At 37.2% G+C, this 24,606-nt stretch overlaps 1 protein-coding gene across 2 annotated transcripts in view; it reads right to left on the minus strand.

Moving 5' to 3' along the window:
• Window positions 1-24,606, minus strand: part of SORBS2 (sorbin and SH3 domain containing 2) — a 551,268-nt gene that overhangs the window by 325,678 nt on the left and 200,984 nt on the right. Inside the window, exon 1 of one of the 2 annotated variants that reach the window (XM_053703891.1) lies at window positions 21,184-21,759. The exons of the other annotated variant lie outside the window; for it this stretch is intronic. Coding sequence (XP_053559866.1) covers window positions 21,184-21,648 — 465 coding nt within the window. The 5' untranslated portion in view covers window positions 21,649-21,759. Of the gene's footprint in view, window positions 1-21,183; window positions 21,760-24,606 lie in introns of those variants that run through there. 2 annotated transcript variants of the gene reach the window in all.

Below are 24,606 nucleotides of genomic sequence, written 5' to 3' on the forward strand. Positions count from 1 at the left end.
CATAAAGCTCTTCTAGCTAAAATAGCTAGAGACATAAACCTGACATCAACTCTGATAATATCAAAAATGGCATCACAGATAAAATTATTAGCATGCTGAAGAAGAATAATAATATTATGAGAATCATGATCTGTTACTTGTTGCGCTAAAGTCTCCAACCAAAAAGTTGAAGCTGCAGCAACATCAGCCAAAGATATAGCAGGTCTAAGAAGATTACCTGAACACAGATAAGCTTTTCTTAGAAAGGATTCAATTTTCCTATCTAAAGGATCTTTAAACGAAGTACCATCTGACGTAGGAATAGTAGTACGTTTAGCAAGGGTAGAAATAGCCCCATCGACTTTAGGGATTTTGTCCCAAAATTCTAATCTGTCAGACGGCACAGGATATAATTGCTTAAAACGTTTAGAAGGAGTAAATGAATTACCCAATTTATCCCATTCTCTGGAAATTACTTCAGAAATAGCATTAGGAACAGGAAAAACTTCTGGAATAACCACAGGAGATTTAAATACCTTATCTAAACGTTTAGAATTAGTATCAAGAGGACCAGAATCCTCTATTTCTAAAGCAATTAGTACTTCTTTAAGTAAAGAACGAATAAATTCCATTTTAAATAAATATGAAGATTTATCAGCATCAATCTCTGAGACAGAATCCTCTGAACCAGAAGAGTCATCAGAATGATGATGTTCATTTAAAAATTCATCTGTAGAGAGAGAAGTTTTAAAAGATTTTTTATGTTTACTAGAAGGAGAAATAACAGACATAGCCTTCTTGATGGATTCAGAAACAAAATCTCTTATGTTATCAGGAACATTCTGCACCTTAGATGTTGAAGGAACTGCAACAGGCAATGGTACATTACTAAAGGAAATATTATCTGCTTTAACAAGTTTGTCATGACAATTAATACAAACAACAGCCGGAGGAATAGCTACCAAAAGTTTACAGCAGATACACTTAGCTTTGGTAGTTCCAGCACTAGACAGCGATTTTCCTGAAGTATCTTCTGACTCAGATGCAACGTGAGACATCTTGCAATATGTAAGAGAAAAAACAACATATAAAGCAAAATTGATCAAATTCCTTAAATGACAGTTTCAGGAATGGGAAAAAAAGCCAATAAACAAGCTTCTAGTAACCAGAAGCAAAGAAAAAATGAGACTGAAATAATGTGGAGACAAAAGCGACGCCCATATTTTTTGGCGCCAAATAATACGCCCACATTATTTGGCGCCTAAATGCTTTTTGTCGCCAAAAATGACGCCACATCCGGAACGCCGACATTTTTGGCGCAAAAGGACGTCAAAAAATGACGCAACTTCCGGCGACACGTATGACGCCGGAAACAGAAAAGATTTTTTGCGCCAAAAAAGTCAGCGCCAAGAATGACGCAATAAAATGAAGCATTTTCAGCCCCTGCGAGCCTAACAGCCCACAGGGAAAAAAAGTCAAATTTTTAAGGTAAGAAAAAATGATTGATTTAAATGCATAATCCCAAATATGAAACTGACTGTCTGAAAATAAGGAATGTTGAACATTCTGAGTCAAGGCAAATAAATGTTTGAATACATATATTTAGAACTTTATAAATAAAGTGCCCAACCATAGCTTAGAGTGTCACAGAAAATAAGATTTACTTACCCCAGGACACTCATCTACATGTTTGTAGAAAGCCAAACCAGTACTGAAACGAAAATCAGCAGAGGTAATGGTATATAAATAAGAGTATATCGTCGATCTGAAAAGGGAGGTAAGAGATGAATCTCTACGACCGATAACAGAGAACCTATGAAATAGACCCCGTAGAAGGAGATCACTGCATTCAAATAGGCAATACTCTCCTCACATCCCTCTGACATTCACTGCACGCTGAGAGGAAAACCGGGCTCCAACTTGCTGCGGAGCGCATATCAACGTAGAATCTAGCACAAACTTACTTCACCACCTCCATAGGAGGCAAAGTTTGTAAAACTGAATTGTGGGTGTGGTGAGGGGTGTATTTATGGGCATTTTGAGGTTTGGGAAACTTTGCCCCTCCTGGTAGGAATGTATATCCCATACGTCACTAGCTCATGGACTCTTGCTAATTACATGAAAGAAATAATGGTTTTTAATATAATTTTAGATGGCCATAATATAACAACAATATTTATTGTAACTTCAGTCTAGAATCTATACCATCAAAGGATATAAAGCAGAAAAATAGGCACATTAAATGGTCGGATGGTCCAATGGCAATAGCGGATAGTCGGGAGAAATTCAAACAGCGATGTATTACACTTTCGGCTTTCCCAAGTAATCTTCAATGGTTCGGTTCAACTTAGATGTACAGAGCGCTCTGTTTTTTTCAAGAAAAAAAGCTGTAAGCAGCTGAAACGCGTTGATTTGGATAACCTGCAAGACTTGTATACTTGCAATAAAGTATCTTACACTGGAGGTCATTAACAGAGCGCTCTGTACATCTAAGTTGAACCGAACCATTGAAGATTACTTGGGAAAGCCGAGAGTGTAATACATCGCTGTTTGAATCTCTCCCGACTATCCGCTATTGCCATTGGACCATCCGAAGCTCACGTGACCTGCGACATCGATTACATCTATAAAGGTACACGGTGAAGTAAACGCTGAAACTTTAGCGTGGTTCAATGAGGAAGTCTATTTTCCTTATACCGGTGGGTTCAAATGCTGTATTATCTAACGATTTAGAAATACACACACCTACCGGCTAAGACTGTATATCACTTATTGCACAAGGCTAAAAAATAATGGATTTGTATCCACTCCACTAAAGAAACTGTATATAAACTGTACCAACACTCTCAATCCTTAAAAAAGTGAGGACATTTGAATCGAACTCTTTGTGGACACTGGGTATTCATTGTTTAACATTCAGTGTATACTTTAGCGATACATTGTGCAATAGACCAACATTTTTGGATCCAAACATTGGTAACTGTCAGCATATCGCTACATATTATTTCCTTGGGCTAACATTTATCCGACAACCACTTGCTACTATACGTGTATTGTAAGGTATCCTCTACCAAAAAGCACAGATTTGTGTTATTTTTTATATGAGTATTGAACAATTTTAAGGATATCCTAGTTTAGTATTTTAAATTGCAACCGGTCACAATATAATCTATATTAATATATTTATTGGTTAATATATTCTATAGAAATATATTGTTGTTTTTAATGTGCCTATTTTTCTGCTTTATATCCTTTGATGGTATAGATTCTAGACTGAAGTTACAATAAATATTGTTTTTATATTACGGCCATCTAAAATTATATTAAAAACCATTATGTTTTGCTTTATCTAGAGAAGAACTTGTTTCTTCTTTTATTTGTATACATATTTATATTTCTAGTTTAAACCAGATCAAAGCGCCCCCTATCTTTCTTAGGATGGTAGGACCACACTTCACATATCAACAATAAGTATTTTATACACTAAATTATATATTGTTTTCGTCAAGCAGCTTTTTAGTGCATCTCCTATATATACTATTTTTAATTTTGAAGTTGAAACTGGAGCAATCGCTCCCATTAATTCAAGAACTCTTACACAAGCCAAAAAAGCTTGGACCTTTTAAAGGATCATGAGGCACTAAAGACAGAATGAATCTTCCCAGAGGAGGCCTTGAATGAAACATTTTTCGATACCCCTGGGAAATAATTTTCAATACCCAAGAATCCTTAACAGACCTCTCCCAAGCCTCCCCAAAAAGACTCAATACCCCCCCCCCCACACACACACACACAAAAGACTGGTCTGGTATGGGGGGCTGTACCTTCATGTGATCTTAGAAGCTGGGGTAGACTTCTTGGTCTTTTTGTTTCTGGACCGAGAAGGGCTGGACTGCCAGGAATATTTGGTGTAGCCAGAACTCTGAGCAGAGAGGGATGCTTTCTGTGACGTAGACTGCCAAAATAAATGAAAATGCCCTGTAGATCTAAGCTTACCCTTAGATTTTTAATTGTGGGGCAGAAAAGCTCACTTACCCCAAGTGACTGTAGCAATAATAGCATGCAATTCAAACATATTTACCCTGGATGGGGAGAGAAAGCAATCTGTGTTTAGATACCATATCAGCAGATCAAGCGAAAAAGCTTGTCTTGCTAAAACAGCTAGTGCAACAGCCTTAGCATTAATTGGAATTATTTCCACTGCTGAATAAAAAATAAATGCTGTTCTCATTAGATTAATGTGATCCAACAACAATCATCTCACTCACCCGAGATCCCACCATCACCAAAAAGAACGTCCACGAAGGCCTGACAGCAGTCGCCTCCTGGATGAATGACCAGTAGCTCAAACTGAACACAGACAAAACCGAAGTCCTCCCCCTCGGACCCAATAAATCTGCATGGGATGACTTCTGGTGGCCCACAGCCCTCGGTCAACCTCCAACCACAACCGACTATGCACAAAATCTAGGCTTCATCCTGGACTTCTCACTCTCCATGAACTGACAAATCAATGCCATCATCTCAACATGCTTCCACATCCTCCACCTGCTACGAAAAATCTTCAAGTGGATCCCTAACGAAACCAGGAAAACAGTCACCCACGCCCTTGTCAATAGCAGGTTGGACTACGGCAACACACTCTACTCCGGCTCAACCAAACTACAAAAAAAACTCCAACGTATCCAGAACGCCTCAGCCAGACTCATCCTCGACATCCCTCTCCAATGCCACATAACTGAACACCTAAGGAACCTTAACTGGCTCCCCATCAACAAGAGAATCACCTTCAAGCTCCTTACCCACGCGTTCAAGGCCCTACACAACATTGGACCCGAATACATCAACCACCGCGTAAATTTCTACACCCCCGCCAGATAACTCCGATCGGCCGACAAAGCACTTGCAGTCATCCCCCGCATCAGCAAATCCACAGCGGGAGGAAGATCCTTCTCGCACATGGCAGCAAAGACATGGAACACTCTCCCGCTGCACCTCAGACAATCCACCTCCCTTACAAAGTTCAGAAAGGACCTCAAAACCTGGCTCTTTGACTGAACGCCCATCCCCTCTCCCCCTCCTCCTATCTGCTTTCCCTTAGCGCCTTGAGACCCTCACGGGTGATTAGTTTGCGCTCTATAAGTACCCAATAGATAGAGGTTGAAACATAAAACCTGCAAGATAAAAAGAATCACCTGTGAAAACCTTCAAGTTTTCTATCTGAAGGATCCTTAAAAAAGGAACAATCACTTAAAAGAATAGTGGTATGCCTGGCAATAGTGGAAACAGCTGCATTCACCTTTGGAATAGTTTCCAAAATCACTGTACAGGTAGCCCTCAGTTTACGCCGGGGTTAGGTACCAGAAGGAATGGTTGTAAATCAAAACCGTTGTAAATTTAAACCGAGTTTATAATGTAAGTCAATGGGAAGTGAGAGAGTTAGATTCCAGGCCCCTCTCTAAATTGACATAAGTAACACCTAATACATTATTTTTAAAGCTTTGAAATGAAGCATTTAAATGCTAAACAGCATTATAACCCTAATTAAATAATCACACAACAGACTGTATCATCAAAATAAGTTTAATGAACAAAAACATTTGCTAATAATAACACAACAGACTGTATCATCAAACTAAGTTTAATGAACAAAAACATTTTTTTACTTGCATTTGTCTGCAAACAGTTCTCTGCATTGTTAGCATGTTAGATAATATTGGGTCTGCACCTATTCTATGTATTTCAATCTGGACTGATTAAGCAGTTAGGCACCCTCACCTTAAGCAGCTGGACAGGAAGATAATATGAAAGTGGCGGCTAGATCTTGCTGCTTTGAAAGCTTGTCGATAGCTAATGTCTGTTCTGTGTACACAGATTAATTTCAGACCTGCTAAGCTTGCATAACTTTGCTGCAACACAAGCAGACAGCTCCACCTACTGCCTATTTTAATTAGTGCACTGCTTTTCAATGCTTTTCAATAGCAGTCACATGACTGAAAAAAAAGGTTGTTATTCTGAAATGGCGCAAATTGAACAGGCGTAAACCGTGGGCCACCTGTATTAACAGAACAAAGAGCAAACAGATATAAAATTTGTAGATGAAACAAAGTAATATCTGGATTTTGCCATTCCATTTGACATAAGTTCTGAAAATAAGAGGAAAGCAGTAGCACAATACTCTACATCAAAAGCAATTCAAACTTCCTGCAATAAAGCATTAATAGTCTCAAGCCTGAAATTAAAGGACACATCTCCTGCCATAGCAGCAGGTTCCTGAGACTCAGAGAGACTATATATATATGCTGTGTATATATATATATATATATATATATATATATATATATATATACATACATAAATACATACAGACACACACATACTCTACATAACTAGCATAACCATAGCCAAGTTTACATTATGTATATATTTACACATTTTTAAGAATTATTTTTTGGAATTTTCTAATTGAATAACAGAACTGAGAGAATACTTCCAAATTATAGATGAACGGTGAGCGTCAACATTGAGCTGCAAACAGAGGCAGAAAGTGGGAAAAAATAATTATGTTTAAAGGGACCACAAGACTTCCAAGTTACCTCCCCAGTTATAAATTATTCAAAACTACTTATGATCATGGATAGACATTGGAGTCATAAATTAAGTTTATATCAGAAAGCTCTCAATATAGATGTGAGCTAACCATGACTGATGTTACTGGCAATTACTATAATACTGGTGGGATATGGCTGATCTGCTGGATGACAATTACTGGAATTCAGGTGGAATGGCTTTGTGCGCAGGAAAATTATTAGAATGAAAAATAATTAATATTTAATAAATAAAAAAAAGAAGATGGAGGGGAGGAAGACAAACAGCGATGTAAGTCCATCTGAAGGAAATAGGAAAATAAATTAAATATAAGAGATTTTTTTTTTTAAGATCTTCTTTTATATATACTTTAATTCCACTATTTCAAGCCAAGACTATACCAACCTCTGCGGGCATTAAAATGGAAGCATCGTGTTGGACGGGAAAAGTTAAAAATACAATCTAGCTACGCAAGTTGCGCAGTACTGTGCAACGTGCGTAGGGAGATTGTAGTTTAACTCCTCCTCCGTTGGTTTTCACTGATGTCCAGCGAGGCACTGTAGGGAGTTGCAGCGCGACAGGGGTGACACCATCAGAGGAGATTAATTCCTGCTTGATGGTGTCACAGACCACTAACATCTTCTCACGGACCACTGGTTGGTGACCGCTGGGTTAGAGGATCCCTCTCAACGACGAGCAGATCTGCTCTTCCGTTTCACCATACTCCTTATCAAGGAGTAAAAAAAAAATGCCCATCATGAGAAGTGGGAGGGATTTAAAGCTCTGGTGTCTGCGGTACCTTTTGCCTCCTCCTAGTGGTCAGGAGGAGAATTTCTCACATGTGATGTCTGTTGGATTATTACTATCTGATATATATATAATAATTGAAACAAGCTTCCCTGACTGCAACAGTATTTAACTAACCAGGTAATATATTCATAGTACGGCATGCCACAATATCACCATCCATGTGAAGATGCCATGGGCAATATATTTGAGTCTCTGTGGTGGAGAAACCCGGAACCTTACCAACTCCTAACACCTCCCACAGAAGGCAAGGTAGAGGCTGAAGACAGAAGTTTAATCTTGAGAGACCTATCCTTTTAATATTTTTAATTCTTGGCTCCAAACAGTTTTAAAAAGATGTACATTGTTTATTTTCGTGTATCAAATGTGAGTTTCATTCATCCATTAAAAATGAAATGTTGAAAACATCTGGTGATAGCAATCTATATTCAGTCTGGATATGTTTTGGCTTCTGTTCTTGTCTGAAAGAGAATGTATTGTCCTTTCCTACTTCCAGTTCTTTACTAACTATAGCATTGTTCTGTTTCCAAGTAGCTGACCAAGTCTTTTCCTGACAATATGTTTATCAAGTTCTGCCCAGTTTGCAAGTGGCTGACTTAAGTCTTTCCAAATTATTAAATTGCCATGTCCGTTTCCGCTTCAAAGTTAATGTTGTTGTGCATCTAAGTTGCAAACCAGGACTAAAATATAGTAAAATTCTGTCCAACTCTCAGATTGCAGACTTGGTTCAATTCTAAGATTTCCAAGTTCTCTCAAGTTTTCAGAATTTTTGACCAGTCCATTCCTGATTACAAGTAACATGTACTGCTCTGCTTTTATTTGCTGTACCAGTCATGAATATGTGATTGCCTTTTCCTGCCAATCTGCAACAGTTTCTATTCTGATTCATGTGTTTTACGGTTTAATTATATCTATCATAGCTCATTTAATTTTTAGATAAAATTAAAGCAAACATAAGGCTGCCTGAGTGTCATTTGAAGTATTTGGATTTCAGTCAAAACGTCTAGAATAATATAAACCTTACCTCACCGACAAGGCTCACAGAAGGCCAAATGATCATCTAGAGCACAACTGGGCTAAAAGAGGCTGCACAGCCAAAAAAACAAGCTACAGAGCAGTTGTTCAATCCTGGTTGAATGCTCCTCTCCCTGTATATATGTATATTATGACCCTGGTGAAAGTTTTCCTAAGGGTGTTGGACGAAACCAGACATTGACTCCCTATGCAATGTGCCTAGTGGGATATTGCTGCACCTAACCGCTAAGGCCCAGAGAAGGCCGAAACGATCATCTGGGGTTGCCGTAATCCTTGTTCAGAGGAGGATTGCCTAGAATTTCTGGTTTGGACTGTGCTTTTTAGATTTGATCAGATTGATATACTTCAGGAAAGTTCTCCTCTTTGAAAGGCACAAGGGGACTAAAATAGGCTGCTCCCAGGTGGTGACCCACAAAAGAAGAAGCTCCTGAGCCATTGTTTGTTCCTAGTTGAGCGCTTCTCTCTGTATGTTTATTGTGGCCCTGTATGCCTAAGAATGAGGGGGGACCAGCTGTGGACTCCATTCCCAATGTGCTTATGGGCGATATGGCTATACTTCATTGACAAGACCCACAGAAAGCTGAAACAATTGTCTAGGATTGCTAAGTTTAGAGAAGGATTGCCTGGTATTTTGAGGCTGGACTGTTCTTTTTAGATGTGATCAGATTAATATATAGTTCAAGAAAGTTCTCCTCTGTGAAAGGCACAATTGGGTTAAAAGAAGCTCCTCCCAAGTGGTGACCTGCCAAACAACAAGTTACTGAGCTGCTGTTCCAAGTTGAGTGCTTTTCTCTCAGGGGCTGATTCCATACAGTCGGCAAGTCTAGACATGGTTTTCCGGAAAAAAAAGGGGGGCTGTCCCTGCGAGTGGCAAGATGTCTCCAATATAAATAATGAGAGTTCTCTGCTTGGTAAACATTAGCAATGGAGGGCAAAGTACAGAGGGGGAAACCGGCGTGTTTATAAACTTGAATTTTATGCTTAATTCAAATCAAATGACGCTGTTTTCAGTGCAATGTACCTTAAATTCGCTGTAATTTAGTATGCATAGGTTTTCCTTTCAGAATAATTAGTGTTTTGAGTATTTTGGAGAAAACTTGACACTTTTTAACTGGCGAGAAAAGAAAAAAAAGAACTGTAGTTTAAAAATGTTTTTAGAATTATGCTGAGATTTGAGAGAAAAGATCATATACGCCCATAGAATGCCCATGTTCAGCCCATTTCACAAACCAAAAATCAAAACAATTAAGCTTTGTATTTTTTACTTTTATGAACAAATTTCTTCCTTTTTTTTTTTTGCACATCCAGTGTACTTAGATTACGGATTTATTCTGAGCAGTCTTAATATGATTCATCCCTATGTAATTTACCTACAAGTTTTTCGTTTATGATAAAATATAATTTTGTTATGATTTTTTATGCACCTTAACAGTACAAATTTTCCCTGTGTATTTTTGTATGATTTTTAAATTAAAGTGAAAGTAAATTTAACAATATATCAATAAGCCAATGCTTAAATCTACTTTAAACTAATGTAGTCTCTAAGGCCTAGATTTGGAGTTTGGCGGTAGCCGTGAAAACCAGCGTTAGAGGCTCCTAACGCTGGTTTTAGGCTAACTCCGGTATTTGGAATCACTCAAAAAAGGGTCTAACGCTCACTTTTCAGCCGCGACTTTTCCATACCGCAGATCCCCTTACGTAAATTGCGTATCCTATCTTTTCAATGGGATTTTTCTAACTCCGGTATTTAGAGTCGTGGCTGAAGTGAGCGTTAGAAATCTAACGACAAAACTCCAGCCGCAGAAAAAAGTCAGTAGTTAAGAGCTTTCTGGGCTAACGCCGGTTCATAAAGCTCTTAACTACTGTACTCTAAAGTACACTAACACCCATAAACTACCTATGTACCCCTAAACCGAGGTCCCCCACATCGCCGCCACTCGATAAAATTTTTTTAACCCCTAATCTGCCGACCGCCACCTACGTTATACTTATGTACCCCTAATCTGCTGCCCCTAACACCGCCGACCCCTGTATTATATTTATTAACCCCTAATCTGCCCCCCTCAACGTCGCCGCCAGCTACCTACACTTATTAACCCCTAATCTGCCGAGCGGACCGCACCGCTACTATAATAAAGTTATTAACCCCTAATCCGCCTCACTAACCCTATAATAAATAGTATTAACCCCTAATCTGCCCTCCCTAACATCGCCGACACCTAACTTCAATTATTAACCCCTAATCTGCCGACCGGAGCTCACCGCTATTCTAATAAATGTATTAACCCCTAAAGCTAAGTCTAACCCTAACACCCCCCTAAGTTAAATATAATTTTAATCTAACTAAATTAATTAACTCTTATTAAATAAATTATTCCTATTTAAAGATAAATACTTACCTGTAAAATAAATCCTAATATAGCTACAATATAAATTATAATTACATTGTAGCTATTTTAGGATTAATATTTATTTTACAGGCAACTTTGTAATTATTTTAACCATGTACAATAGCTATTAAATAGTTAAGAACTATTTAATAGCTACCTAGTTAAAATAATTACAAAATTACCTGTAAAATAAATCCTAACCTAAGTTATAATTAAACCTAACACTATACTATCATTAAATTAATTAAATAAAATACCTATAATTACCTACAATTAAACCTAACACTACACTATCAATACATTAATTAAATACAATATCTACAAATAACTATAATGAAATAAACTAACTAAAGTACAAAAAATAAAAAAGAACTAAGTTACAAAAAATAAAAAAATATTTACAAACATAAGAAAAATATTACAACAATTTTAAACTAATTACACCTACTCTAAGCCCCCTAATAAAATAACAAAGACCCCCAAAATAAAAAATGCCCTACCCTATTCTAAATTAATAAAGTTCAAATCTCTTTTACCTTACCAGCCCTGAACAGGGCCCTTTGCGGGGCATGCCCCAAGAAGTTCAGCTATTTTGCCTGTAAAAAAAAAACCATACAATACCCCCCCCCAACATTACAACCCACCACCCACATACCCCTAATCTAACCCAAACCCCCTTTAAATAAACCTAACACTAAGCCCCTGAAGATCATCCTACCTTGTCTTCACCTCACCAGGTATCACCGATCCGTCCTGGCTCCAAAATCTTCATCCAACCCAAGCGGGGGCTGGCGATCCATCATCCGGTGGCTGAAGAGGTCCAGAAGAGGCTCCAAAGTCTTCATCCTATCCGGGAAGAAGAGGCGATCCGGACCGGCAACCATCTTGATCCAAGCGGCATCTTCTATCTTCATCCGATGACGACCGGCTCCATCCTGAAGATCTCCACAGCGGACCCATCTTCATCCGGCGAAGTCCAACTGAAGAATGACGGTTCCTTTAAGGGACGTCATCCAAGATGGCGTCCCTCGAATTCCGATTGGCTGATAGGATTCTATCAGCCAATCGGAATTAAGGTAGGAATATTCTGATTGGCTGATGGAATCAGCCAATCAGAATCAAGTTCAATCCGATTGACTGATCCAATCAGCCAATCAGATTAAGCTTGCATTCTATTGGCTGTTCCGATCAGCCAATAGAATGCGAGCTCAATCTGATTGGCTGATTGGATCAGCCAATCGGATTGAACTTGATTCTGATTGGCTGATTCCATCAGCCAATCAGAATATTCCTACCTTAATTCCGATTGGCTGATAGAATCCTATCAGCCAATCGGAATTCGAGGGACGCCATCTTGGATGACGTCCCTTAAAGGAACCGTCATTCTTCAGTTGGACGTCGCCGGATGAAGATGGGTCCGCGGTGGAGATCTTCAGGATGGAGCCGGTCGTCATCGGATGAAGATAGAAGATGCCGCTTGGATCAAGATGGTTGCCGGTCCGGATCGCCTCTTCTTCCCGGATAGGATGAAGACTTTGGAGCCTCTTCTGGACCTCTTCAGCCACCGGATGATGGATCACCAGCCCCCGCTTGGTTGGATGAAGATTTTGGAGCCAGGACGGATCGGTGATACCTGGTGAGGTGAAGACAAGGTAGGATGATCTTTAGGGGCTTAGTGTTAGGTTTATTTAAGGGGGGTTTGGGTTAGATTAGGGGTATGTGGGTGGTGGGTTGTAATGTTGGGGGGGGTATTGTATGGTTTTTTTTACAGGCAAAAGAGCTGAACTTCTTGGGGCATGCCCCGCAAAGGGCCCTGTTCAGGGCTGGTAAGGTAAAAGAGATTTGAACTTTATTAATTTAGAATAGGGTAGGGCATTTTTTATTTTGGGGGTCTTTGTTATTTTATTAGGGGGCTTAGAGTAGGTGTAATTAGTTTAAAATTGTTGTAATATTTTTCTTATGTTTGTAAATATTTTTTTATTTTTTGTAACTTAGTTCTTTTTTATTTTTTATTTTTTGTACTTTAGTTAGTTTATTTCATTGTAGTTATTTGTAGATATTGTATTTAATTAATGTATTTATAGTGTAGTGTTAGGTTTAATTGTAGGTAATTATAGGTATTTTATTTAATTAATTTAATGATAGTATAGTGTTAGGTTTAATTGTAACTTAGGTTAGGATTTATTTTACAGGTAATTTTGTAATTATTTTAACTAGGTAGCTATTAAATAGTTCCTAACTATTTAATAGCTATTGTACATGGTTAAAATAATTACAAAGTTGCCTGTAAAATAAATATTAATCCTAAAATAGCTACAATGTAATTATAATTTATATTGTAGCTATATTAGGATTTATTTTACAGGTAAGTATTTATCTTTAAATAGGAATAATTTATTTAATAAGAGTTAATTAATTTCGTTAGATTAAAATTATATTTAACTTAGGGGGGTGTTAGTGTTAGGGTTAGACTTAGCTTTAGGGGTTAATACATTTATTAGAATAGCGGTGAGCTCCGGTCGGCAGATTAGGGGTTAATAAGTGTAGGCAGGTGGAGGCGACGTTGTGGGGAGCAGATTAGGGGTTAATAAATATAATATAGGGGTCGGCGGTGTTAGGGGCAGCAGATTAGGGGTACATAGGGATAATGTAAGTAGCGGCGGTTTACGGAGCGGCAGATTAGGGGTTAAAAAAAATATGCAGGGGTCAGCGATAGCGGGGGCGGCAGAATAGTGGTTAATAAGTGTAAGGTTAGGGGTGTTTAGACTCGGGGTACATGTTAGAGTGTTAGGTGCAGACGTAGGAAGTGTTTACGCATAGCAAACAATGGGGCTGCGTAAAGAGCTGAACGCGGTTTTTTTGCAGGTGTTAGGTTTTTTTTTCAGCTCAAACAGCCCCATTGTTTCCTATGGGGGAATCGTGCACGAGCACGTTTTTGAGGCTGGCCGCGTCCGTAAGCAACTCTGGTATCGAGAGTTGAAGTTGTGTTAAAAATGCTCTACGCTCCTTTTTTGGAGCCTAACGCAGCCTTTATGTGGACTCTCAATACCAGAGTTATTTTTATGGTGCGGCCAGAAAAAAGCCGGCGTTAGCTACGTGGGTCCTTACCGACAAAACTCCAAATCTAGGCCTAAGTTTTTTTTAAATATTTTTTAACGATTTTCATGATATAAATATATTTTCAATCTAACCTTTCGCTATGTTCCTCCTCCCCCTTGCTTTCTTCTGGCTTGTGTATTATAAGTCTTACTAGTGGTCCCACCCGCCGTATACGTATGGTTACAAGCTCGTTCTCGAGAAGAGATTTTATGCACATGCTCTCCGTTACGATAAGTACTATCAATTGAATGGGACTCTGTTTTCATTAGCCTGCGCATGCGGCTATCCTGAATGCGCTTCTAAAGACAGACGTAATTCAGAGATAGCCGCATGCGCATTTAGAGCTGGGGGCGTATATTGAACTGTTTGGGACGCCACTGGGGGACCAATCAGTTCGATATGGCTGTATTCATCACTGAAAAAAATAAATATTTTTTGAATGCAGGGGCAGGGGGATCGGCGAGAGAGTTTTGAATAAAGAATTGTGAAAAAAAGCAAGTTATATTGAGATTTGAGTAAAATGATGAATGAAAGTTACCTTTTTTTTTGGAATGTATTTGTCAATTATTAGTAGCGATTAGACAAAGTTTACTTTCACTTTAAGATTTTCATTGTGCACTTTTGTAATATTTGCATCTCCCTACAGTACAAAAATGCAGTATACGCCCCTTAGCGAGACACCCCATTTTCAGTGGCTTTATATAATTCCACCAGGGAAATAGAAGGGCTTGCGAGCATTCTTATAGAATCTCACCAGCCAAGAGATCTTTTTAGAATTGGGCCCTCAATATACAACATAAACCTTAAGCTGATCTCTCAGAAACGGGTAGCATTTATATCATTGTAGATAAAACCTAAAAGTAAGAACTTTACTTTAACATTTCAAAATTCAAAAGAGGGACACGCCCCCCCCCACAAAAAAATTGAAATGTGGTGGGCGGGGCTCAAAAAAATCATAAGACCAAAGTAATATAAATAAAATTCTAAATAAAGCCATAGATTTTAATACACTTAGGCAGCAAATCAAACACAAGCTCAAACCACTGGTATGGCTATGTGAGCTATGTATTTAATTATCCTTTGCAAAGACATTGCTAAATATTTTTATCTTAATTTGACATTTAATAATAAATTCTTTAAAACTGCTCTCTGCATTCCCCATTAATATTCTAAATTCTGGCCTTTAAAGTCAGCAAAAATGCACAGTAGCACACTACATAGCATACACTTACACATGCAGATACACACACACACTACATAGCATACACTTACACATGCAGATACACACACACGCTACATAGTATACACTTATACATGCAGATACACACACACACTACATAGTATACACTTATACATGCAGATACACACACTACATAGCATACACTTATACATGCAGATACACACACTACATAGCATACACTTACACATGAAGATACACACACACTACATAGCATACACTTACACATGAAGATACACACACACTACATAGCATACACTTATACAGGCAGATACACACACACACACACACATTACATAGCATACACTTATACATGCAGCATACACTTATACATGCAGATACACAGACACTACATAGTATACACTTATACATGCAGACACACACACACTACATAGCATACACTTACACATGCAGATACACACACACACTACATAGCATACACTTATACATGCAGATACACACACACTCTACATAGTATACACTTATACATGCAGATACACACACACTACATAGCATACACTTATACATGCAGATACACACACTACATAGCATACACTTACACATGAAGATACACACACACTACATAGCATACACTTACACATGAAGATACACACACACTATATAGCATACACTTATACAGGCAGATACACACACACACATTACATAGCATACACTTATACATGCAGATACACAGACACTACATAGTATACACTTATACATGCAGACACACACACACTACATAGCATACACTTATACATGCAGATACACACTTATACATGCAGATACACATACACACACTACATAGCTTACATTTATACATGCAGACACACACACACACTATATAGCATAAACTTATACATACAGATACACACACACAGTTATGGATACAGATAGACACACACACTACATCATATATGGGTATCTGTAATTCATTGTATGGGGTCCTGGGGTTGGCAAGCACATTAGCTGGCAGTCTGCGGCTGCCACTGTTTGTTACCCTGGTATTAGCACTGCTCATTGTATAAAACTGAAGGCATGCAAGTATTATCACCAGGGGTTAGACATCATCACTACCAGAGGTAGGTTAGAGAGGTCACCATTACCCGTGGTCAGAGTGTATACAGCCTTCTTACTCCTGCTTAACCAACACACCATTCCTTTTCAACAGGGAATTTAACAGGTATCTAACCCTGTGAGAGCAAAGCCAGCTGCTTCTGAGTATGGGCCAAACAGAATTTAAAAAAAATATATATTTTTTTTAATGCCTGGGGCAAATCAGGACAGATGGCTAGCAACCCGGGACAGACCCCTAAAATCTGGACTGTCCCACGAAAATCTGGTCAGTTGGGGGGTATGTTCCAGTATTAGGAGCTTATTCTGTTCAAAAAGCTGAGAGGAAAGAGGGTTAAAGGGACAATGTACTGTAAAATTATTTTACCTTAATGTGTTTCCAATGAGCTGTTATACCAGCAACACAGCATGAAATGCATGATAAATTGCTCCTTCATGATTTTTTTATTTGAAATAGCTGTTTTTATTCTTTGAAACAAACAACCCATCAAAATGGGTTGAGCTTGCAGGAAATCAGATATTCTTAGTTTATCCCTTTCTGTACACATGTGCTTCTTAACATTATTATCTTTGTAAACCAAAAGCCCAATAACTAGAACAATTGAAAAACATAATTTATGCTGACCTGATAAATGCCTTTCTTTCTTGGTGGAACAGTCCCCGAAAATTCTTACTTCATCTCCTGGCCGCCAGGAAGAGGCAAAGACACCCTACAAAAGAGCTTTTAGTATCCCTCCTACTTCCTCTCTCTCCCATTAGTACATATTAGTCAAGTAAAGAAGGAAGAAGGAAGAAAGATAGTAGGGTAAAGAGGTGCAAACAAGAACTGCCGCCAGCGAGTTCATGGACTATAACCACCAAGAAAGAAAGGAAGGAATTTACCAAGTAAGAATAAATGATGCTTTCTTTCTAAGGTGGTGATAGTCCACAAAAATCCTTACTTGTGGGAACTAATACCCAAGCTGTGAAGTCCACAGAGGAAAACGGCTGGGAAAGAAGGCAAGGCAGGCACTTATTTACCAGGAACCACCGCCTGAAGGACCTTCCTTCCAAAAGCTGCCTCTGTCGAGGTAAACACATCAAATTGGAAAGTATGCAAACGGCAACAAGTTGCAACCTTGCAAATAAACTTTACTGATACCTCAATCTTGAAAACCAAAGAAACAGACACAGAACGAGTTCAATAACCTGTAATACATAAAGGCGATGACTGTTCCTCCTTCACGAGGCAAAGAACTACTAGGAGAGAGAGGGAAGTAGGAGGGATACTTAAAGCTTAGTTGTGCTCTTGTTCCCTCAAGTAAGGGTTTTCGTCGACTATCACCACCTTAGAACTAAATTAACATTTTATTGCTTATCTCTTCTACCTCCTACTGGGAGTGTAATTTCTTCTGCTGGCTATGTTTACACAGGTTTTCCTTAAAGGGATACTCAAGTCAAAATTAAACTTTCATTATTCAGAGAGAGCACACAATTTAAAAAAAAAAAACTTTCAAATTACCTTCCATAATCTAAACATACACAATATTTTTATCTACACACTTTCTGAGGCACCAGCTCCTACTCAGCATATGAAAGAATTCACATAATATATGTATATGCATTGTGTGATTGGCTAATGGTTATCACATGATACCGTGGAAGGGAAAATAGAATTAACTTATCCGAAAGGAATCTACTACTCATTTGAAATTCAAAATAAGTGATTTTGCATTATCCTTTAATTACGCATTTACTGGTCATGCTATACTAAAGTGTTTAGTGGTTCTTTAGCCTATATAAACTTTTATAAAAGTAAGGGATACTGCAGGCAAAATCAGCTATTTCAAATGTCAAAATAAAGTAAAAGGAGCTACTTGTAAACAATTTAATACACTCCAGCAGGTAAAATGGATCATTGGAAACACATTAAAGTTTAAAAAATGTTTTAGGGTAAACTGTCCCTTTAAGCAATATCTAAAAAAAGGAAGCATCTGCAATACCTACCATGTTTTATCCTTTCATCTTATTTTTTGTAGTTAGCTGTATGTCTCTTTAATGCAGTTATTTATGTCTGAGTTGACACATCTTAAATTAAATCTTTGTGTTAGGAAAGTACATTTGTTAATTATTTTTAGCAAGGCTGTTTAACAGCCATCTCAAACTAATGTTGTAAAGTAAAGAAGGCTTAGCAAAATGCTGATTATAATTAATAGGTCAATGAGTGAATTACTGAACAAGCACATACACTTTATTACAATCACACTACTGGCGATAAATAACCTAAATTCTTTTTTTCTACTAATACACTGACTGAAATCTCAAAATTCCAACCACTTTTTGGGATTATTTCAGCAATGCTGACAAAAAAACAACTGCGCAATAATTACTTCTGCTGCTTTAAAAAAAATTTTTTAAAAATCAAAGGAACAAAAGTGCAAAAATAAAGTGCTCTAATGTGTTAGACTACTTAATTATTGCACAGTGTAGAAAGGTTAAATGCATGGTTAAAATCATCTTCAGAGCAGCTCTGCACTTCTGAGAACTAGCTTGTGATTGGTTCACCAGAGGCATTCACATAGGTCTCAGTAGGTCTGCTCTATTATAAACGATAATTTTATGCAATCTACTGATTCTATTACTGATTCGTAATTCCTTTTTTTTTATTTGTGAACTATACACAGCCACTTAAAGGGACAGTCTACCACAGAATTGCTATTGTTTAAAAAGACAGATAATCTCTTTATTACCCATTCCACAGTTTTGCAAAACCAACATGGTTATAATAATATACTTGTTGCCTCTGTGATTACCTTGTATCTAAGCCTCTTCAGACTGCCCCCTTATTTTAGTTCTTTCGACAAACTTGCATTTTAGCCAATCAGTGCCCTCTCATAAGTAACTCTAAGGGTGTGAGCACAATGTTATCTATATGACACACGTGAACTAACGCCCTCTAGCTGTGAAAAAATGTCAAAATGCATTCAGATAAGAGGCAGCCTTCAAGGGTTTAGAAATTAGCATATGTGTCTAGCTGGGTTTAGCTTTCAACTAAGAATACCAAGAGAACAAAACAAAATTTGAAGATAAAAGTAAACTGGAAATTCATTTAAAATGACATGCCCTATCTGAATCATGAAAGTTTTATTTTGACTAGACTGTCTCTTTAAGTTTCCAAAAAGCCACAGACCAAAGGAAAGCTAACACAATATTATCTTCCTTTGCTTTTAAAAAAGCATGTTTAATATCGAAGACAAGCTGTTAAAATGCTACGAGGGGGATAAAGATTTATTTTATAGGAAACCATAGGAAATTAGAGGAGAATAAAGTTCAAGCAGAGCAGAATATCAATGCTTTTCCCTCACAGTTATCAGTGTGCTGCCTGGAGCATATAGGTGAGGTCTCTCTGCCTGCTTTTTGTAGACTTGAGAGCCATGAAAAGATGAAAGTGTTCTATTTTAGAATCTTACAATGCCTATGGGCTCCATGTACTAAGCCGTCAATTCATCCGTCATTGTAGACGCGGATAAACTCGCCGTTACTCGCCGCGGGCGAAATGGTGTCCGCTGTCGCTATGTACTAATATTCCCCCAATAAATAGACAAGTCTAGCCCGCCGCGAGCAGTTGCGGATTGTTGATAAATTTGACGCCTCGCTCGCCGCGACTAAGCTGATGTACTTAACTTTCAGTTGAATTGTCTGGCCAATTATTAACACGTGACATGCAAGGTGTCACGAACATCATAGTAGTCACGGGAATAGAATTTTGCTCCTATAAAAGTCCAACTTATCTAAACAACTTTATTATTGTTCAAAATTTTTTGAAGAGTGATAACAGAGCGTTATTTTTGTAATATTTATTTACAATTTGGATATGGCTTCATCTGGATCTGATAATATATAAATATTAATATAAAAATAATTATAAAGATTGACAACTATACAATACAAATTTAAAATATAGATTACTCTTTAATTACAGTCGACAAATTGGGCGCAATTTATGTACATGGAAATGAGAGACAAATTAGACGCCAGTTATGCTGTAAGTACAATGCTGATATTACTGCCTTTTTATATGTCTAGACTGGCGTCTAGATTGACTTTCCTATTGTTTTGTACCTTGCCCGCCACCTAAAAGGTGGCGAGGCAAAAATAACGAGGTGGGAGCGGAAATTGTAGCGAGCGGACAAATAGATTTTTTAGTACATTCGTTTTTGGCGAGTTGGTGGTCAAATGTGTCTAATTACAGTGAAAAATGGAGCGGTAGCGAGGTTTGGCACATAAGTACGCTCGCAATTTTAAAGATGCGAGTTTTAACATAATTGACGGCTTTGTACATATCAGTTTGCGAATTTTGACGCGAGATTTGTTGCGGGTAGCTCGCTGACTGCTTAGTACATGGAGCCCTTAGTCTGCAGCCAGGTGATAGTACAATCTCTGACAAATGATAAATAAATCCAGGTAACATATAATCAAAATGATGTTTCAAGAACAAACAGATTAAAACATAAAACACAATTGACAGTAAACATATCTGTGAATAATCACAGGTATTCTAGGTTAGTTTAAGGGTTAAAATAATAGCAAAAGTAAAATGTTTTATAAAAATACAGAGTCTATGCATCAATGCAACTATATGTCCGATAATATCATTTTATCCTAAACATATAGGTAATTTTGTCCTCCCTGTCTTTTGGGGTTTTATCATTGAGTTAATTATGAGATTTAACTTCTCATACTGCTTAACGGTAAAGTGAAATAAGGTGAATGAGTCATACATGCGCTACTGATATTAAATATAAAAATGATGAAATTGCAACAAGGTGCACATATGTCTGCACTGAAACATACACTCTGATATTTCCATTACTGTTTTTTAGCATAATCAGGGGGTATTTGTGGTACATAATTAGGTTAGGTTAATATGCTAAATCACATCACTGTATTCATTTGTTTAGCGATGTTAGGTGTGAAATACTAAAAATGTCAAAATACCACTTGACTCTCTGTGGACCATGATGCTGAAGTAACTGCTGCCTTTTGTCCAGAAATACTAGCGGGCACCTTGGTATGGCCAAAAGAATGCTCTGCACAGGGTCCATGATTTCTTGGGTTATCTTCTGCCTCCACAGACGGTTTAGAAGCTATCTTTACAGATATAGATGCTTTGTGCTTCTCAGGGGAGGGGTTATGGGGTGCAGACACACGACTTTGCATGCTTGAAGAGCTGTCTTTAAGGTGCATATTAGACTGAGTTTTATTGGATGAATATTCTTTAAGAATTAGTTTTAATGTGGAAACTCTACGCTCCTTTGAATCCTGCTTATGTTCACGATGAATAGGTCTATTTTTTGTATTTTCAGCATAAGTGTTTATATTATGGGATAACATTTGTGGATTACTAGTGGTATGAGCATGCAGCATGTTGGTACTTGATCCTGAAGAATACATGGTTTCCATGCTAGTGTAAGACTGAGTGCCTGGTGTGATTAACTGAGTTGTTATTGAGGGTTCAATTAATTCTCCCTGCTGGAGATTACTTGATGCCCTATGAAAGCTTCCTTTCCTGGGAGGAGGCATGGGTGGCTATATTTAAAAAAACAAAACAAAAAAAAAACACCAATATAAATTATAGGAGAAAGAGAGAAATACTTTGTTAGAGAGAAAAAGTAAAGGGAATGCACTGTAAGCAAAAGCAAAGCTTTACATGTCCTCTTTTTGTGTCTACATTATTGGTTATAAAGTCCAGTATACAGACTCCCTCACATGTAACACATCAGGTCAGGATGCAGACCTAGATTAGCAGGCAATGTCACAAGGCATAATCAAGTTTATAGACACATATACAGATACATTAACATGTTTAAGTTTTATGTTCATTTGTTGTCTTTTCTTTTTAATTACATTGTTATTACATTGTTCAAAGGTCTAACACAGGGGTATTCAACATTTTCACATCAGGTGGCACACTTCATTTTATTTTTATATTCCCAGGCCACTACTGTTAAAGATATATTAAAAATAACTTATATATTTAGCACATACATGTAAACAACCTTCAAATGAGCAATACCTTAGTTAGACCTACTCTATTTTCTCTTGCAAAAGGGGCAATTTGTGCAGGGAATTTGGTGTAGTTATTATCTGTAAAATTGTACAGATACGTAGTCCCTCCAATTTTCTGTAATCTGCAGAATAATGCAGAAGCATAATACCAAGAAATTAAAAAACCATTGTTAGAGACAGAGTATTTAATGTGAAAAATGCACTTGAGGGCCTCACGGTGTTGTCTACAAAATGAATTGCAAAGTTACCTCTTTACAGGATTGAGAAATGTGTAAAAATGAATTACTTCATATGATTATCAGTTAAAAACATAATATAAAAAGATAAGAAAAAAAATCTTGAAACTTCTCAATATTACCATAAACAATTAAAAATTTAGAAATCACAAAGCACTTAAATTCAATATACAACAGTCATATAATAAATAATGGTTGAAAATTTGACGAATGGTAATATAACGTTATCAAGTCATATTTACATTTACAAAATAAATTGAAATATAGCTTAAAGGAACATGAAACACAAAAATTTCTTTCAGAATTCAGATAGAGAATACAACTTTAAACAACTTTCTAATTTACTTCTATTATCTAATCTGTTTCATTCTCTTGGTATCATTTATTGAAGGAGCAGCAATGTACTACTGGTTTCTAACTGAACACATTGGTGAGCCAATGACAATCAGTATATATATGCAGCCACCAATCAGCAGCTAGAACCTAGGTTCTTTGCTGCTCCTGAGCTTACCTAAATAAACCTTTCAGCAAAGGATAACAAGAGAAGGAAGCAATTTAAATAATAGATGTAAATTCGAAAGTTGTTTAAAATTGTATTCTCTCTCTGAATCATGAAATAAAATGTTTGGGTTTCATGTCCCTTTAATATATTTGAAACTTAATTATGCGGATACAATTTCTTAGCCTCTTTGAGAACTCTTTGACATGTGCATGATTTGCTTAATTGTGCGTACAAATTTGCATGGTAACTTCAGCGCTTTGTAATTTTGTATTATAATTGGATAATATATACTTTTTTTTCTTTTAGTTACACTGGATCATGCAAATTCAAGTAGCTGCCAAAAGATGGCCACATCATGCGGTCACCTGATTTACCAATCCCATAATGCATCATTGCTATTTACCTCCTTGGTTTTTACTTTGCGCATATGAATTAGAATTGCACATTGCAGCAAATAGTGAGACTTTGCACAGATTTTTGTTTTTATAGAATATTCTACAGATGTAAACCAACAGATTTGAACACTAGCACAAGGATGAGGTGCAAATAAAAGGGAGGAACAGTTCCTAAGATAACAAACCTATGGAGATATATATTTTTAGAGCAGCATGGACATTTTTGTTAAATGCATCAATAAAATTAGGATTTGTGACTACATTTCAAACTTCTGCTAATGTAACAAACATTTTCACTTAATACACACAGAATAAGTAACTTTTTTTCATATACAATTTCTCATCTCAAATTTCCCTGGTTAAAAAATTGAACCAAAATATTTTCCTTTTGAAATCTACAGCGGAAAATTGCATGTGAAAATATTTTGTAAATAACCATCTGTACATCCCGTTTCTTTTGGTGAGAAGCTAACCATTTTACAAAAGAAAAAAATGACATTGCACAGACTTAAGAACTAATTATATACTTGTTTGTTTCACTGCAAGCGGATTCTTGGAAAGCAAAATGTTTGTGTATGTGGCTCATTGTGTTAGTCAGTGTGTGTCTGGCCGGCCATTGCTTTGAGCCAGACCTATACAAACAAATCTAAGTGCAGACTGCGTTTACTGAGGTGACCAACCACACTTATTAGCCCTATTAAACAGCTGAAAGTAAATCCCATTTTTGTTTCTCTACACAGGATAACACTGCTGATATAGCCAGTAGAAACATTACACTTTATGCAAATGGAAGAGTGCAATTTAAACATGTTAAAGGGATATGAAACCCAAATAATTTATTTCATGATTCAGATAGAGCATGCAATTTTAAGCAACTTTCTAATTTACTCCTATTTTTAATTTTTCTTTGTTCTCTTGGTATGCTTTGTTGAATGAGCAGCAATGCACTACTGGTTTCTAACTGAACAAATGGGTGAGCCAATGACAATCAGTATATATATCCAGCCACCAATCAGCAGCTAGAACCTAGGTTCTTTGCTGCTCCTGAGCTTTCCTAGATAAACCTTTCAGCAAAGTATAACAAGATAATGAAGCAAATTAGATAATAAAAGTAAACTGGAAAGTTGTTTAAAATTGTACTCTCTATCTGAATCATGAAAGAAATGTTTTGGTTTTCATGTCCCTTTAAGTTTAGGGGATATATAACCTAAAAAGTTTA

The sequence above is a fragment of the Bombina bombina genome, chromosome 2, assembly GCF_027579735.1.
Source record: "Bombina bombina isolate aBomBom1 chromosome 2, aBomBom1.pri, whole genome shotgun sequence".
NCBI classification, from domain to species: Eukaryota; Metazoa; Chordata; class Amphibia; order Anura; family Bombinatoridae; genus Bombina; species Bombina bombina.